General features: G+C 53.1%; 1 protein-coding gene across 1 annotated transcript in view; it reads left to right on the top strand.

Moving 5' to 3' along the window:
• ANKRD52 (ankyrin repeat domain 52) overlaps positions 1 to 17834 on the top strand; it is a 50743-nt gene that overhangs the window by 19769 nt on the left and 13140 nt on the right. The window contains 11 exon segments of the mRNA XM_088180844.1: positions 407 to 489; positions 1768 to 1885; positions 2359 to 2427; positions 3766 to 3906; positions 5365 to 5433; positions 6683 to 6794; positions 8658 to 8729; positions 10136 to 10337; positions 11159 to 11246; positions 12579 to 12696; positions 16505 to 16724. Coding sequence (XP_088036970.1) covers positions 407 to 489; positions 1768 to 1885; positions 2359 to 2427; positions 3766 to 3906; positions 5365 to 5433; positions 6683 to 6794; positions 8658 to 8729; positions 10136 to 10337; positions 11159 to 11246; positions 12579 to 12696; positions 16505 to 16724 — 1292 coding nt within the window.

The following is a 17834-nucleotide window of genomic DNA, read 5'->3' as shown; positions in this document are numbered from 1 at the left end:
GGTTTTCCTCTCTCCAGGCGGGGTATCCATGACATGTTCCTATTCCCATTCCCAGTTCCCATTCCCAGTTCCCAGTTCCCATTCCCAGTTCCCAGTTCCCATTCCCAGTTCCCATTCCCCGTTCCCAGTTCCCATTCCCAGTCCCTCACTGGTTTTCCTCTCTCCAGGCGGGGTATCCATGACATGTTCCCATTCCCAGTTCCCATTCCCAGTTCCCATTCCCAGTTCCCATTCCCAGTTCCCAGTTCCCATTCCCAGTTCCCATTCCCAGTTCCCATTCCCATTCCCATTCCCAGTTCCCATTCCCAGTTCCCATCCCCATTCCCAGTTCCCATTCCCATTCCCATTCCCCATTCCCCATTCCCAGTTCCCATTCCCAGTCCCTCACTGGTTTTCCTCTCTCCAGGCGGGGTATCCATGACATGTTCCCTCTCCACCTGGCCGTGCTCTTCGGTTTCTCCGACTGCTGCCGCAAGCTGCTGTCCTCAGGTGAGGGACACACCTGTGCCCGTGTGCCAGGCACACCTGGGGACAGCCAGGTCACCCTGGGGACAGCCAGGTCACCCTGTGTGCCAGGCACACCTGGGGACAGCCAGGTCACCCTGGGGACAGCCAGGTCACCCTGTGTGCCAGGTACACCTGGGGACTCCAAAATCACCCTGGGGACTCTGACATCACCTTGGGGACAGCCAGGTGATCCTGGGGACACTCAGGTGACTCTGGTGACACAGAGATGGCTCTGATGACACCCAGGTGACCCTGGTGACACTGGTGACACCCAGGTGACCCTGGTGACACAGAGGTGACACTCAGGTGACCCTGGTGACCCTGACGTGACCCTGGTGACAGAGAGGTGACCATGGTGATACACAGGTGATCCTGGTGGCACTCAGGTGACCCTGGTGACACAGAGGTGGCCCTGGTGACACAGAGTGACCCTGGTGACAGAGAGGTGACCATGGTGATACACAGGTGATCCTGGTGGCACTCAGGTGACACTCAGGTGCCCCTGGTGACACAGAGGTGACTCAGGTGACACAGAGGTGACCCAGTGCCCCTGGTGACACAGAGGTGACTCAGGTGACCCTGGTGACGCAGAGGTGACTCAGGTGACCCTGGTGCCCCTGACGTGCCCCTGGTGACACAGAGGTGGCCCTGGTGACACAGAGGTGACTCAGGTGACCCTGGTGACCCTGATGTGCCCCTGGTGACACAGAGGTGACACTCAGGTGCCCCTGGTGACACAGAGGTGGCTCAGGTGCCCCTGGTGACACAGAGGTGACTCAGGTGACCCTGGTGCCCCTGACGTGTCCCTGGTGACACAGAGGTGACTCAGGTGACCCTGGTGACACAGAGGTGACCCTGGTGACACAGAGGTGACTCAGGTGACCCTGGTGACACAGAGGTGGCCCTGGTGACACAGAGGTGACTCAGGTGACCCTGGTGACACAGAGGTGACCCAGTGCCCCTGGTGACACAGAGGTGACCCAGGTGCCCCTGGTGCCCCTGACGTGCCCCTGGTGACACAGAGGTGGCCCTGGTGACACAGAGGTGGCTCAGGTGCCCCTGGTGACACAGAGGTGACCCAGGTGCCCCTGGTGCCCCTGACGTGCCCCTGGTGACACAGAGGTGCCCCTGGTGACACAGGGGTGGCGCCCAGGTGCCCCTGGTGACACAGAGGTGACCCAGGTACCCCTGGTGCCCCTGACGTGCCCCTGGTGACACAGAGGTGGCAGCCAGGTGAGCCGTGTGTCGCTGTGTCCCCAGGGCAGCTGTACAGCATCGTGTCCTCGCTGAGCAATGAGCACGTTCTGTCAGCCGGCTTCGACATCAACACCCCCGACAGCCTGGGCAGGACCTGCCTGCACGCAGCCGCCTCGGGAGGGTGGGACACACCTGGGGACACCTGGGGACAGCTGGGGACACACCTGGGGACACACCTGGGGACACACCTGGGGACACACCTGGGGACATGGGGACACACCTGGGGCATGGGGACATAGCTGGGGCAGGGGGACATAACTGGAGTCACACCTGGAGACATGGGGACACACCTGGGGACAGCTGGGGCATGGGAACACACCTGGGGACACACCTGGGGACATGGGGACAGTTGGGGACAGCTGGGGGGACACAGGGACACCTGGGGGACACTTTATGTACCTGTGGGACAGTTTGGGTACCTTGGGACCATTTTTGGTTACCTGAGGGACATTTTGGGTACCTTGGGGACATTCTGGGTACCTTTGGGACGTTTTTAGGTACCTTGAGTTTATTTTTGGGTATCTTGGGGACACTTTTGGATACCTGGGGACATTTTGGGTTTTTTGTGTCCCTGACCCCCCGTGCCCCCTGCAGGAACGTGGAATGTCTGAACCTGCTGCTGAGCAGCGGCGCCGACCTGAGGAGGAGAGACAAATTCGGGAGGTGAGCGGCCCCAAAACCCCGGGGGGACATTCCCAGAACCCCAAAATCCCGGGGGACATTCACAGAACCCCAAAATCCTGAGGGGAAATTCCCAGAGCCCCAAAATCCTACGGGTAAAATTCCCAGAACCCCAAAATCCAGGGGGGACATTCCCAGAACCCCAAAATCCTGAGGGGAAAATTCCCAGAATCCAAAAATCCTGAGGGGACATTCCCAGCACCCCAAAATCCTGAGGGGAAAATTCCCAGAACCCCAAAATCCTACGGGTAAAATTCCCAGAACCCCAAAATCCAGGGGGGACATTCCCAGAACCCCAAAATCCCGGGGGGACATTCCCAGAACGCCAAAATCCTATGGGGAAAATTCCCAGAGCCCCAAAATCCTGAGGGGAAAATTCCCAGAATCCCAAAATCCTGGGGGAAATTCCCAGAACCCCAAAATTCTGAGTGGGGGGCATTTTCAGCACCCCAAAATCCCGGGGGGACATTCCCGGAACCCCAAAATCCTGGGTGGGGACATTCCCAGAACCCCAAAATCCTATGGGGGACATTCCCAGCACCCCAAAATCTGGGGTGGGGGGGGAGCAGAAACCTCCGGGATCGGCAGCTGGGACACCCCCAGGGACCGGGAACCTGCAGGTCCTGGAAGGGACGTGGGAAAGTCCCAAAGTGTCTGAGAGGGTCCTGGAAGGTTCTGGGGTGTCCTGGGAGGGTCCTGGGAAGGTCCTGGCAGGTTCTGGGCTGCCAGCCCCTCTCCAGGTGAGCTCCCGGCCGTGCTGACCCTCTGTCCCCGTGTCCCCGTGTGTGTCCCCGTGTCCCCGTGTGTGTCCCCGTGTCGCCGTGTGTGTCCCCGTGTCTGTCCCCGTGTCCCCGTGTCTGTCCCCGTGTCTGTCCCCGTGTGTGTCCCCGTGTCCCCGTGTGTGTCCCCATGTCTGTCCCCGTGTCCCCGTGTGTGTCCCCGTGTCCCCATGTCTGTCCCCATGTCTGTCCCCGTGTCCCCGTGTCTGTCCCCGTGTCCCCGTGTCCCCGTGTGTGTCCCCATGTCTGTCCCCGTGTCTGTCCCCGTGTCCCCGTGTGTGTCCCCGTGTCCCCATGTCTGTCCCTATGTCTGTCCCCGTGTCCCCGTGTCCCCCCCGTGTGTGTCCCCGTGTGTGTCCCCGTGTGTGTCCCCGTGTCCCCGTGTCCCCCCCGTGTGTGTCCCCGTGTGTGTCCCCGTGTCCCCGTGTGTGTCCCCATGTCTGTCCCCGTGTCTGTCCCCGTGTCCCCCCCGTGTGTGTCCCCGTGTCCCCGTGTGTGTCCCCGTGTCCCCATGTCTGTCCCCGTGTCCCCGTGTCGCCAGGACCCCCCTGCACTATGCGGCAGCCAATGGCAGTTATCAGTGCACGGTGACGCTGCTGACGGCCGGGGCTGCCGTCAACGAGCCCGACGGCAAAGGGTGCACGGCCCTGCACTACGCGGCTGCCTCCGACACCTACCGCAGGTGAGACACACCTGGACAGGTGAGACACACACCTGGGCAGGGGAGACACACACCTGGGCAGGGGAGACACACACCTGGGCAGGGGAGACACACCTGGGCAGGGGAGACACACACCTGGGCAGGGGAGACACACACCTGGGCAGGGGAGACACACACCTGGGCAGGGGAGACACACCTGGACAGGTGAGACACACACCTGGGCAGGGGAGACACACACCTGGGCAGGGGAGACACACCTGGGCACGTGAGACACACCTGGGCAGGTGAGACACACCTGGGCAGGTGAGACACACACCTGGGCAGGGGAGACACACACCTGGGCAGGGGAGACACACACCTGGGCACGTGAGACACACCTGGGCAGGGGAGACACACACCTGGGCACGTGAGACACACACCTGGGCAGGTGAGACACACACCTGGGCAGGGGAGACACACACCTGGGCACGTGAGACACACCTGGGCAGGGGAGACACACACCTGGGCAGGGGAGACACACACCTGGGCACGTGAGACACACACCTGGGCAGGGGAGACACACCTGGGCACGTGAGACACACACCTGGGCGCGTGAGACACACACCTGAGCAGGGGAGACACACCTGGACAGGTGAGACACACACCTGGGCAGGGGAGACACACACCTGGGCACGTGAGACACACACCTACCGCAGGTGAGACACACCTGGACAGGGGAGACACACACCTGGGCAGGGGAGACACACACCTGGGCAGGGGAGACACACCTGGGGGGACACCACACACACCTACCGCAGGTGAGACACCTGGCACTGGGGGGCACCGCTGGCACCAACCTGAGGTGTCATCGTGGGCGTTGTCACCAACCCACGGTGGCGCTGGTGGCACTGGGGGTGGCACCGTGCCCGTTGTCACTAACCCAGGGTGTCTCTGGTGGCACTGGGGGTGGCACCGTGCCCGTTGTCACCAAGGCTCAGTGTCCCAGTGGCACTGAGGGTGACACTGGGGTGGCACTGGGGGTGTCTCTGGTGGCACCGTGCCCGGTGTCACCAAGGCCGGGTGTCTCTGGTGGCACTGGGGGTGGCACAGTGGTGTCACCAAGGCTCGGTGTCACCAAGGCCCGGTGTCCCGGTGGCACTGGGGGTGTCTCTGGTGGCACTGGGGTGGCACTGGGGATGTCACAGTGGTGGCACCGTGCCCGGTGTCACCAAGGCCGGGTGTCCCGGTGGCACTGGGGGTGACACTGGGGGTGGCACTGGGGGTGTCACAGTGGTGGCACCGTGCCCGGTGTCACCAAGGCCGGGTGTCCCGGTGGCACTGGGGTGTCTCTGGTGGCACTGGGGGTGTCACAGTGGTGGCACCGTGCTCAGTGTCACCAAGGCCGGGTGTCCCGGTGGCACTGGGGGTGGCACTGGGGGTGTCACAGTGCTGGCACCGTGCCCGGTGTCACCAAGGCCGGGTGTCCCGGTGCCGTTCCAGGGCGGAGCCTCATCCCGGGAGCAGCGAGGAGGAGCCCCTGAAGGAGTCCAGGCTGAAAGAGGCGTTCTTGTGAGTGCTGGGATGGACTGGGAGGGACTGGGAGAGACTGGGAGAGACTGGGAATGGACTGGGAGAGACTGGGAATGGACTGGGATGGACTGGGATGGACTGGGAATGGACTGGGAATAGACTGGGATGGACTGGGAATGGACTGGGAATGGACTGGGATGGACTGGGAATGGACTGGGAGAGACTGGGATGGACTGGGATAGAATGGGAATGGACTGGGATGGACTGGGAGGGACTGGGATGGACTGGGAATGGACTGGGAGGGACTGGGAGGGACTGGGATGGACTGGGAATGGACTGGGATAGAATGGGAATGGACTGGGAGGGACTGGGGTACACTGGGATAGACTGGGATGGACTGGGACAGACTGGGATATACTGGGAATAAACTGGGAATGCAACTGGGAGTGGACTGGGAATATTCTGGGAATTTATTGGGAATTTCCTGGCAATTTAGTGGGAGTAAATATACTGGAGATTTTCTGGAGAATATCGCTGGGAATTTGCTAGGAGTTTACTAGGAATTTTCTGGGATTTTACTGGGAATTTGCCGGGAATATTGCTGGGAATTTCCTGGGAATTTCCTGGAATTTTAGTGGGAATTTCCTGGGATTTTGCTGGGAATTTCCTAGGAATTTTCTGGGATTTTACTGGGAATATTGCTGGGAATTTTCTGGGATTTTGCTGGGAATTTACTGGGAATACTACTGGAAATTTTCTGGGATTTCGCTGGGAATATACTGAGATTTTATTGGGAATTTTCTGGGAATATTGCTGGGAATTTGCTAGGAATTTTCTGGGAATATACTGAGATTTTACTGGGATTTTTCTGGGATTTTACTGGGAATATTGCTGGGAATTTTCTGGGATTTTGCTGGGATTTTACTGGGAATATTGCTGGAAATTTTCTGGGATTTTGCTGGGAATATACTGAGATTTTATTGGGAATTTTCTGGGAATATTGCTGGGAATTTGCTAGGAATTTTCTGGGAATATACTGAGATTTTACTGGGATTTTTCTGGGATTTTACTGGGAATATTGCTGGGAATTTTCTGGGATTTTACTGGGAATTTCCTGAGAATATACCGAGATTTTACTGGGCTTTTATTAGGAATTTCCTGGGAATTCTCCCTCCAAATCCAGCAAACCCCTTCCCGCTCTGCCATTCCAGACTTTTCCCTCCAGATTTTTTTCTTCCCCTCACTTTTTAAATTTTTTTTTTTTTTTCCCCCTTTTGTGCCGTTCCAGCTGTTTGGAATTCCTGCTGGATAACGGTGCCGACCCCTCCCTGCGGGACAAGCAGGGATACACGGCCGTGCACTACGCTGCTGCCTACGGCAACAGGCAGAACCTGGAGCTGGTGAGCGCCCCCGGGCCCGGGAAAACGGGAAAAACACCCGGGAAAACGGGGAAAATCGCCCGGGAAAACGGGGAAAACCACCCGGGAAAACGGGGAAAACCAACCGGGAAAACGGGGAAAAATCACCCGGGAAAACGGGGAAAACCACCCGGGGAAACGGGGAAAATCAGCCGGGAAAACGGGGAAAACCAGCCGGGAAAACGGGGAAAATATTGCCAGGGAAAACGGGGAAAATCACCCGGGGAAACGGGGAAAACCACCCGGGGAAACGGGGAAAACCAGCCGGGAAAATTATTGCCAGGGAAAACGGGGAAAACCACCCGGGAAAACGGGGAAAACCACCCGGGAAAACGGGGAAAATCAGCCGGGAAAACGGGGAAAATCAGCCGGGGAAATGGGGAAAACCACCCGGGAAAATCACCCGGGAAAACGGGGAAAACCACCCGGGGAAACGGGGAAAAATCAGCCGGGAAAACGGGGAAAACCACCCGGGAAAATCAGCCGGGGAAACGGGGAAAACCACCCGGGAAAATCAGCCGGGGAAACGGGGAAAACCAACCGGGAAAACGGGGAAAATCAGCCGGGAAAACGGGGAAAAACACCCGGGAAAACGGGGAAAACCACCCGGGAAAACGGGGAAAACCACCCGGGAAAACGGGGAAAACCACCCGGGGAAATGGGGAAAATCACCCGGGAAAACGGGGAAAACCACCCGGGAAAACGGGGAAAATCAGCCGGGAAAACGGGGAAAATCACCCGGGAAAACGGGGAAAATCACCCGGGAAAACGGGAAAATCAACCGGGAAAACGGGGAAAACCACCCGGGAAAACGGGGAAAATCAGCCGGGAAAACGGGGAAAATCACCCGGGAAAACGGGGAAAATCAGCCGGGAAAACGGGGAAAATCACACGGGAAAACGGGGAAAAATCAGCCGGGAAAACGGGGAAAATCAACCGGGAAAATGGGGAATATCAACCGGGAAAACGGGGAAAATCACCCGGGGAAATGGGGAAAACCAACCGGGAAAACGGGAAAATATTGCCAGGAAAGCAGGGAAAATATTCCCAGGGAAGTGGGAAACTATTCCCAGGAAGACAAGGAAAATATTCCCAGGAGAACAAGGAAAATATTGCCAGGGAAGAGGGAAAATATTCCCCTGAAAAGTGGGAAAATACTCACAGGAAAACAGGGAAAATCTTCCCCAGGAAAGAGGGAAAAAACCCCGGGAAAGAGGAAGAATATTCCCAGGAAAACAGGGAAAAGATTCCCAGGAAATAGGGAAAATCCCTTCCAATAAAACAGGGAAAATATTCCCAGGAAAACAAGAAAATATTGCCAGGGATAAGGGAAAATATTCCCAGGAAAAACGGGAGAAACTACCCCAGGAAAAAGGGAAAATACTCCCAAAGAAAGAGGGAAAATCATCCAGGGAAACAGGGGAAAATCACCCGGGGAACAGGGAAAATATTGCCAGGAAAACAGGGAAAATATTCCCAGGGAAGAGAGGAAATATTGCCCAGAAAAGTGGGAAAATCCCCTCTGGGAAAGAGGGAAAATCCCTCAGGGGATTTGGGATATTTGGGATTTTGGGGATTTTTGCCCGTGAACCTACAGGCAGTTATGGGAATGTCCCATCCTGAATTTGGGATTTTTGGGTTTTTTGGGATTTTTTCCCCTTCACTCACAGGCAGTTTTGGGAATGTAACATCCTGAATTTGGGATTTTGGGGATTTTGGGGATTTTGGGATTTTTGGGATCGGGATTTTTGCCCCTTCACTCACAGGCAGTTATGGGAATGTCACATCCCGAATTTGGGATTTTGGGATTTTGGGATTTCTGGGATTTCTGTGTTTCCCTTGCAGCTGCTGGAAATGTCGTTTAACTGCCTGGAGGACGTGGAAAGCACCGTCCCAGTCAGCCCTTTGCACTTAGCTGTGAGTTCCTGCAGGTCCTGGAAGGGTGCAGGGTGTCCTGGGCTCCTGCTGGGTCCTGGAAGGGTCCCCAAAGTGTCCTGGGAGGGTCCTGGAAGGGTTTCCAGAATGTTCTCAGCTCCTGCTGGGTCCTGGAAGGGTTTATAGGATGTTGTGGGGTTGTCCTGGGAGGGTCCTGGAAGGGTTCTTGGAATGTCCTGGGCTCCTGCTGGGTCCTGGAAGGGTCCCCAAAGTGTCCCGGGAGGGTCCTGGAAGGGTTCTTTGGTGTTCTGGGTCCTGGAAGGGTTCTGGGATGTCCTGGGAGGGTCCTGGAAGGGTTTCCAGAATGTTCTCAGCTCCTGCTGGGTCCTGGAAGGGTTTATGGGATGTCCTGGGTCCTGAAAGGGTGTCCTGGGAGGGTCCTGGAAGGGTTCTGGGGATTTTCTGGGTTCCTGCTGGCTCCTGGAAGGGTTCCCAAAGTGTCCTGGGAGGGTCCTGGAAGGGTTTCCAGAATGTTCTCAGCTCCTGCTGGGTCCTGGAAGGGTTCTGGGATGTTCTGGGAGGGTCCTGGAAAGGTTCTGGCAGAGACATTTTGGGTACCTGGGGACACTTTGACTACCCTGGGGACATTTCTGCTTACCTGGGGGACACCTTGACTACCCTGGGGACCCTTTGGGTACCTGGTAGCAATTTCTGGTTACCTGGGGGCCACTTCAGGCATGTGGGAGACACTTCTGGGGGACCCTTTGGCTACCTGAGAGACACTTTGGCTACCTGGTGACCATTTCTGCTTACCTGGGGGACACTTTGTGTACCTGCTGACCATTTCTGGTTACCCTGGGGGACACTTTGACTACCTTGGGGACACTTTTATCTACCTGGTGACCATTTCTGGTTACCTGGTGACCATTTCTGCTTACCTGGGGACACTTTTTGTACCTGCTGACCATTTCTCCTTACCTGGGGACACTTTTTGTGCCTGCTGACCATTTCTGGTTACCCTGGGGGACACTTTGTCTACCTTGGGGACACTTTGTCTACCTGGTGACCATTTCTGGTTACCTGGGGGACACTCTGTGTACCTGCTGACAATTTCTCCTTACCTGGTGACCATTTCTGCTTACCTGGGGAACACTTTTTGTACCTGCTGACCATTTCTGGTTACCCTGGGGGACACTTTGTGTACCTGCTGACCATTTCTCCTTACCTGGGGACACTTTTTGTACCTGCTGACCATTTCTCCTTACCTGCTGACCATTTCTGGTTACCTGCTGACCATTTCTGGTTACCTGCTGACCATTTCTCCTTACCTGCTGACCATTTCTCCTTACCTGCGCGTCGCTCCCCCTACCTTGATCACCCTCCAGCTCCCTTTGGCGCCACTTCTCCCCGTCCCCTGCACCCGTAACGGTGTCCCCTGCTGTCCCCAGGCCTACAACGGTCACTGTGAAGCCCTCAAGGCCCTGGCTGAGACGCTGGTGAACCTGGACGTGCGGGACCACAAGGGCCGCACCGCGCTCTACCTGGCCACGGAGCGCGGCTCCAGCGACTGCGTGCAGGTGCTCACCAGCCACGGAGCCTCCGCCCTGGTCAAGGAGAGGAAGAGGAAATGGACGCCTCTGCACGCTGCAGGTGAGCACCTGGGGCACCTGGGGCACCTGGGGCACCTGGGGCAGGAGCTGCCCCTGCTCCTCAAGGCCCTGCTGTGGGAGAGGTTGAGATAAAACAGCGCAGGGCCGGGCGTTTCTGACCCCGGCTCTTTGTTCCTTTCCTTCTCCTGCCTTTGCCTCATCCCTTTTCTCATCCCTTTTCCTCATCCCTTTTCCTCATCCTCTTTCCTCATCCCATTTCCTCATCCCATTTCCTCATCCCATTTCCTCATCCCTTTTCTTCATCCCTTTTCTTCATCCCATTTCCTCATCCCTTTCCTCACCCATTTCCTCATCCCTTTCCTCATCCCTTTCTCTCATCCCTCTCTTCTCGCCCCATTTTCCTCTTCTGTCTCTTCCTCATCCCTCTTTTCCTCCTCTCTCTTTTCCTCATCCTTCTTTTCTCATCCCTCTCTCCTCACCCCATTTTCCTCCTCCCTCTTTTCTTGTCTCTCTTTTTCTCCTCCCTCTCCTCCCCATCCCGCTGTCCCCGTTCCCCAATCCCCATCCCATCCCATTCCCATTCCTATTCCCTGTCCCCATCCCATCCCATCCCATCCCATCCCATCCCATCCCATCCCATCCCATCCCATCCCATCCCATCCCATCCCATCCCATCCCATCCCATCCCATTGATCCCATCCCATCCCATTCCATCCCATCCCATTGATCCCATCCCATCCCATCCCATCCCATCCCATTGATCCCATCCCATCCCATTCCCATCCCATCCCATCCCATCCCATCCCATCCCATTGATCCCATCCCATCCCATTCCCAATCCCATTCCCATCCCATTCCCAGCTGCCAATGGGAACACGGATTCCCTGCACCTCCTGATCGACAGTGGGGAGCGCGCTGACATCACTGACGTCATGGACATCCACGGGCAGTGCGTGCTGGGACACCTGGGACACCTGGGGACACCTGGGACACACACCTGGGGGACACCTGGGACACCTGGGACACCTGGGACACCTGGGGGACACACCTGGGGGACACACCTGGGGGACACACCTGGGACACCTGGGGACACCTGGGGACACCTGGGACATCTGGGGACACCTGGGGGGACACCTGGGGGATACCTGGGACACCTGGGGAACACCTGGGGACACCTGGGGATACCTGGGGGACACCTGGGGACACCTGGGACACCTGGGGATACCTGGGGGGACACCTGGGGATACCTGGGGGATACCTGGGGACACCTGGGGATACCTGGGGGGACACCTGGGGATACCTGGGGACACCTGGGGGATACCTGGGGGACACCTGGGACACCTGGGGGACACACCTGGGGGACACCTGGGGATACCTGGGGGACACCTGGGGGACACACCTGGGGGACACCTGGGGGATACCTGAGGAACACCTGGGGACACCTGGGACACCTGGGGGATACCTGGGGGACACCTGGGACACCTGGGGAAACCTGGGGGGACACCTGGGACACCTGGGACACCTGGGGAACACCTGGGGAGCACCTGGGGACACCTGGGGACACCTGGGGGATACCTGGGGGACACACCTGGGGGACACCTGGGGGACACCTGGGGGATACCTGGGGACACCTGGGGAACACCTGAAGGGACACCTGGGGGACACCTGAAGGGACACCTGGGGGACACCTGAAGGGACACCTGGGGACACCTGGGACACCTGGGGGATACCTGGGGACACCTGGGACACCTGGGGATACCTGGGGACACCTGAAGGGACACCTGGGGGGACACCTGGAGGAGGAGGGGACACCTGGGGAAGGGGACACCTGGGGAGGGGAGGGGACATCCCATATCCCCTGTTTTTTGGGAATTCTCAGTCCCTTGGTTTTTGGGAATTCCTGATCCCACATTGGCCATTTCTGGGGAATTCCCCATCCCAACCCCGGTTTTTTTCAGGAATTCCCTCTCCCACCCCAGTTATTTTTTAGGATTTCCCTCTCCCACCCCCCTTTTTTTTTCAGGAATTTCCCCATCCCAACCCCGTTTTTTTTAGGATTTCCCTCTCCCAGCCCCATTTTTTTCAGGAATTTCCCCATCCCAGCCCCATTTTTTCGGGAATTTCCCCATCCCAGCCCCATTTTTTCGGGAATTCCCCCTCCCAGCCCCATTTTTTCGGGAATTCCCCCTCCCAGCCCCATTTTTTTGGGAATTCCCCCCCCAGCCCCGTGTTTTGGGAATTCCCCCTCGCAGCCCCGTGTTTTGGGATTGCTGTCCCGCAGGACCCCGCTGATGCTGGCCATCATGAACGGCCACGTGGATTGTGTCCATCTGCTGCTGGACAAGGGATCCGCGGCCGACGCGGCCGACGCGCGGGGCCGCACGGCCCTGCACCGCGGGGTGAGCTCAATTATTAATTATTAATTATTAATTCATTAATGAACAGCATTCATTAACTGCCCTGCGCGGGGCCGCACGGCCCTGCACCGCGGGGTGAGCTAAATTAATTAATTTATTAATTGATTTATTAATTAACATCGTTAATTAACCGCCCTGCGCGGGGCCGCACGGCCCTGCACCGCGGGGTGAGCTAAATTAATTAATTAATTAATTGATTTATTAATTAACATCGTTAATTAACCGCCCTGCGCGGGGCCGCACGGCTCTGCACCGCGGGGTGAGCTAATTTAATTATTAATTATTAATTATTAATTAATTCATTCATTAACATCGTTAATTAACCGCCCTGCACGGGGCCGCACAGCTCTGCACCGCGGGGTGAGCTAAATTAATTATTAATTATTAATTATTAATTATTAATTAATTCATTAATTAACAGCGTTCATTAACTGCCCTGCACGGGGCCGCACGGCCCTGCACCGCGGGGTGAGCTAAATTAATTAATTTATTAATTGATTTATTAATTAACATCGTTAATTAACCGCCCTGCGCGGGGCCGCACGGCCCTGCACCGCGGGGTGAGCTAAATTAATTAATTAATTAATTGATTTATTAATTAACATCGTTAATTAACCGCCCTGCGCGGGGCCGCACGGCTCTGCACTGCGGGGTGAGCTAATTTAATTATTAATTATTAATTATTAATTAATTCATTCATTAACATCGTTAATTAACCGCCCTGCACGGGGCCGCACAGCTCTGCACCGCGGGGTGAGCTAAATTAATTATTAATTATTAATTATTAATTAATTCATTAATTAACAGCGTTCATTAACTGCCCTGCACGGGGCCGCACGGCCCTGCACCGCGGGGTGAGCTAAATTAATTATTAATTATTAATTAATTCATTAATGAACAGCGTTCATTAACTGCCCTGCGCGGGGCCACACGGCCCTGCACCGCGGGGTGAGCACAATAATTCATTAACACCATTAATTAACATCATTAATTAACTGGCCCACATGGCCCGCGCGGGGCTGATGGGGGGGGGGGGTTAATGGGAAATTAATTAGAAAATTAATCAGTAATCAAATATTGGGTTTTGTGTATGGGGTGAGGATTTACAGAAAATTAATTATAAAATATTGGGGTTGTGTGTAGGGGGTGAGGAGTTATACAAAAATTAATTAGAAAATTAATCAGTAATCAGATATTTGGGGTTTGTGTGTGGGGTGAGGATTGATACAAAAATTAATTAGAAAATCAATCAATAATCGAATATTGGGGTTGTGTGTCTGGGGTGAGATTTACTGAAAAAATGATAAAATATTGGAATGGTCTGCCCAGGGTGAGGAATTCTGGGAATTCTGAGATTCTTTGAATTCTCTGAATTCTGGAATTCTTTGATTCTGGGATTCTGTGAATTTGTGGATTCTTGGATTCTGTGACTCTGATTCTGTGAATTCTCTGAATTCTGAGATTCTGGAAATCTGTGAATTCTCTGGATTCTGGGATTGTCTGAATTCTTTGATTCTGGGATTCTGTGAATTCTCTGATTTCTGAGATTCTGGGATTCTGTGAATTCTGGAATTCTTTGATTCTGGGATTTTGTGAATTCTGGGATTCTGTGAATTCTTTGATTCTGAGAGTCTGTGAATTCTGGAATGTTGTGAATTCTGTGATTCAGGGAATTCTGGGATTCTTTGAATTCTGTGAACTCTGGGATTTTGTGAATTCTGGGATTCTGTGGCTCTTTGATTCTGTGAATTCTGGGATTTTGTGAATTCTGGGATTGTGTGAATTCTGTGGATTCTGGGATTCTGTGAACTCTTTGATTCTGAGTCTGTGAATTCTGAGATTCTGAATTCTGGGATTCTGAATTTTGGGAATTCTGGGATTCTGAATTCTGTGAATTCTCTGAATTCTGAGATTCTGGGATTCTATGAAATCTGTGATTCTGGGAATTCTCTGAATTCTGTGATTCTGTGGATTCTGGAATTCTGTGAATTCTCTGAATTCTGGAATTCTTTGATTCTGGGATTCAGTGAATTCTCTGAATTCTGGGATTGTCTGAATTCTGTGAATTCTGGTGACCTCTGATTCTGAGTCCGTGAATTCTGGAATTCTTTGATTCTGGGATTTTGTGAATTCTGGGATTCTGTGAATTCTTTGATTCTGAGAGTCTGTGAATTCTGGAATATTGTGAATTCTGTGATTCAGGGAATTCTGGGATTCTTTGAATTCTGTGAATTCTGGGATTTTGTGAATTCTGTGGATTCTTGGATTCTGTGACTCTGATTCTGTGAATTCTCTGAATTCTGGAATTCTTTGATTCTGGGATTCAGTGAATTCTGTGGATTCTTGGATCCTGTGAATTCTGTGAATTCTGGGATTTTGTGAATTCTGGGATTGTGTGAATTCTGTGGATTCTGGGATTCTGTGAACTCTTTAATTCTGAGTCTGTGAATTCTGAGATTCTGAATTCTGGGATTCTGAATTTTGGGAATTCTGGGAATTCTGGGAATTCTGGGATTCTGAATTCTGGGATTCTATAAAATCTGTGATTCTGGGAATTCTCTGAATTCTGTGATTCTGTGGATTCTGGAATTCTTTGAATTCTCTGGATTCTGGAATTCTTTGATTCTGGGATTCAGTGAATTCTCTGAATTCTGGGATTGTCTGAATTCTGTGAATTCTGGTGAACTCTGATTCTGAGTCCGTGAATTCTGGAATTCTTTGATTCTGGCATTCTGTGAATTCTGAATTCTGGAATTCTTCGATTCTGGGATTGTGTGAATTCTCTGAATTCTGGGATTCTGTGAATTCTGGGATCGTGTGAATTCTCTGGATTCTTGGATTCTGTGAATTCTGGGATTCTGGGAATTCTGGGATTCTGGGAATTCTCTGAGCGTGTCCCTGGGGTTCCACCTCCCCTGAGCAGCCGAATTCCAGCTCTGCAAGAATCCACACAAGAAAAAAAAAACCAAACCAAAACCAAACCCCAAATTTCCCTGTTGGATCCCAAATCCCAGGAATTTCTGAGTTTCCTGAGACCTTGGAATTCCAAACCTCGTGGCCTTCGCTCCCAGCCCTGAGCAGGAAACGAGGAAATCGTTTTAATTAATAATCCTATTGGCAATTAATCAATAAAAATAAACCCAGCACGTGAATGAGCCAAGAAATCTCAAATTAGGAAATGAAACCCCCCCGGGGTGCTGAGATATCGCGATAGCAGCAGGATATTGATTATTGTAATGCCCCAAACCCCCCCGGGGTGCTGAGATATCGTGACAGCAGCAGGATATTGATTATTGCAATGCCCCAAACCAGCACAGTGCTGTGATATCGCGACAGCAGCCGGGTATTGATTATTGCAATGCCCCAAACCAGCACACAGTGCTGTGATATCGCGATAGCAGCAGGATATTGATTATTGTACTGCCCCAGACCCCCCGGGGTGCTGTGATATCGCGATAGCAGCAGGATATTGATTATTGCAATGCTTCAAATCAGCACAGTGCTGAGATATCGCGATAGCAGCAGGGTATTGATTATTGCAATGCCCCAAATCAGCACAGTGCTGTGATATCGCGACAGCAGCAGGATTTGGGGCTGTTCCGATGCCCAGACCCCCCCGGGGTGCAGTGATATCGCGACAGCAGCAGGATTTGGGGCTGTTCCGATGTCCCAGACCCCCCCGGGGGTGCTGTGATATCGCGACAGCAGCAGGATTTGGGGCTGTTCCATGCCCCAGACCCCCCCGGGGTGCGGTGATATCGCGACAGCAGCGGCGTTTCCGTGCCCGCAGGCCGTGACGGGCTGTGAGGATTGCCTGGCCGCTCTGCTGGACCACGATGCCTTCGTCCTGTGCCGCGACTTCCAGGGCCGGACCCCGATCCACTTCGCCTCCGCCTGCGGCCACCTGGGGGCGCTGCGGGCGCTGCTGCAGGCGGCGCTGGCCACGGACCCGCTCGACTCCGGCGTGGACTACAGTGGCTACTGCCCCATGCACTGGGCATCCTACAGCGGTAATTAAATTAATTTATAATGATTTATACACAGTGGCTACTGCCCCATGCACTGGGCATCCTACAGCGGTGAGAAATTAAATAAAATTAATTTATAATGATTTCTGTACAGTGGCTACTGCCCCATGCACTGGGCATCCTACAGCGGTAATTAAATTAATTTATAATGGTTTATACACAGTGGCTACTGCCTCATGCACTGGGCATCCTACAGCGGTGAGAAATTAAATAAAATTAATTTATAATGGTTTATACACAGTGGCTACTGCCCCATGCACTGGGCATCCTACAGCGGTGAGAAATTAAATAAAATTAATTTATAATGATTTATATAATGATTTATACACAGTGGCTACTGCCCCATGCACTGGGCATCCTACAGCGGTAATTAAATTAATTTATAATGATTTATACAATGATTTATACACAGTGGCTACTGCCCCATGCACTGGGCATCCTACAGCGGTAATTAAATTAATTTATAATGGTTTATACACAGTGGCTACTGCCCCATGCACTGGGCATCCTACAGCGGTGAGAAATTAATATAAATTAATTTATAATGATTTATACACAGTGGCTACTGCCCCATGCACTGGGCATCCTACAGCGGTAATTAAATTAATTTATAATGATTTATATAATGATTTATACACAGTGGCTACTGCCCCATGCACTGGGCATCCTACAGCGGTGAGAAATTAAATAAAATTAATTTATAATGATTTATATAATGATTTATACACAGTGGCTACTGCCCCATGCACTGGGCATCCTACAGCGGTAATTAAATTAATTTATAATGATTTATACACAGTGGCTACTGCCCCATGCACTGGGCATCCTACAGCGGTAATTAAATTAATTTATAATGATTTATACACAGTGGCTACTGCCCCATGCACTGGGCATCCTACAGCGGTAATTAAATTCATATAAATTATATAAATTCATTTATATACATTTATACAGTGATACAGATTTATTTACAGTGATTTATATTCAGAGATTTATGTACACAGATTTATTTACAGTGATTTCTATACAGTGATTTATATAGAGAGGTTTATATGTACAGAGATTTATTTATAGTGATTTATCTACAGTGAT

The sequence above is a fragment of the Sturnus vulgaris genome, chromosome 30 (genome assembly GCF_052056855.1).
Source record: "Sturnus vulgaris isolate bStuVul1 chromosome 30, bStuVul1.hap1, whole genome shotgun sequence".
Classification (NCBI taxonomy): domain Eukaryota; kingdom Metazoa; phylum Chordata; class Aves; order Passeriformes; family Sturnidae; genus Sturnus; species Sturnus vulgaris.
Note: the sequence above shows the minus strand (reverse complement) of the source record. Positions and strands in the feature narration are given on the sequence as shown.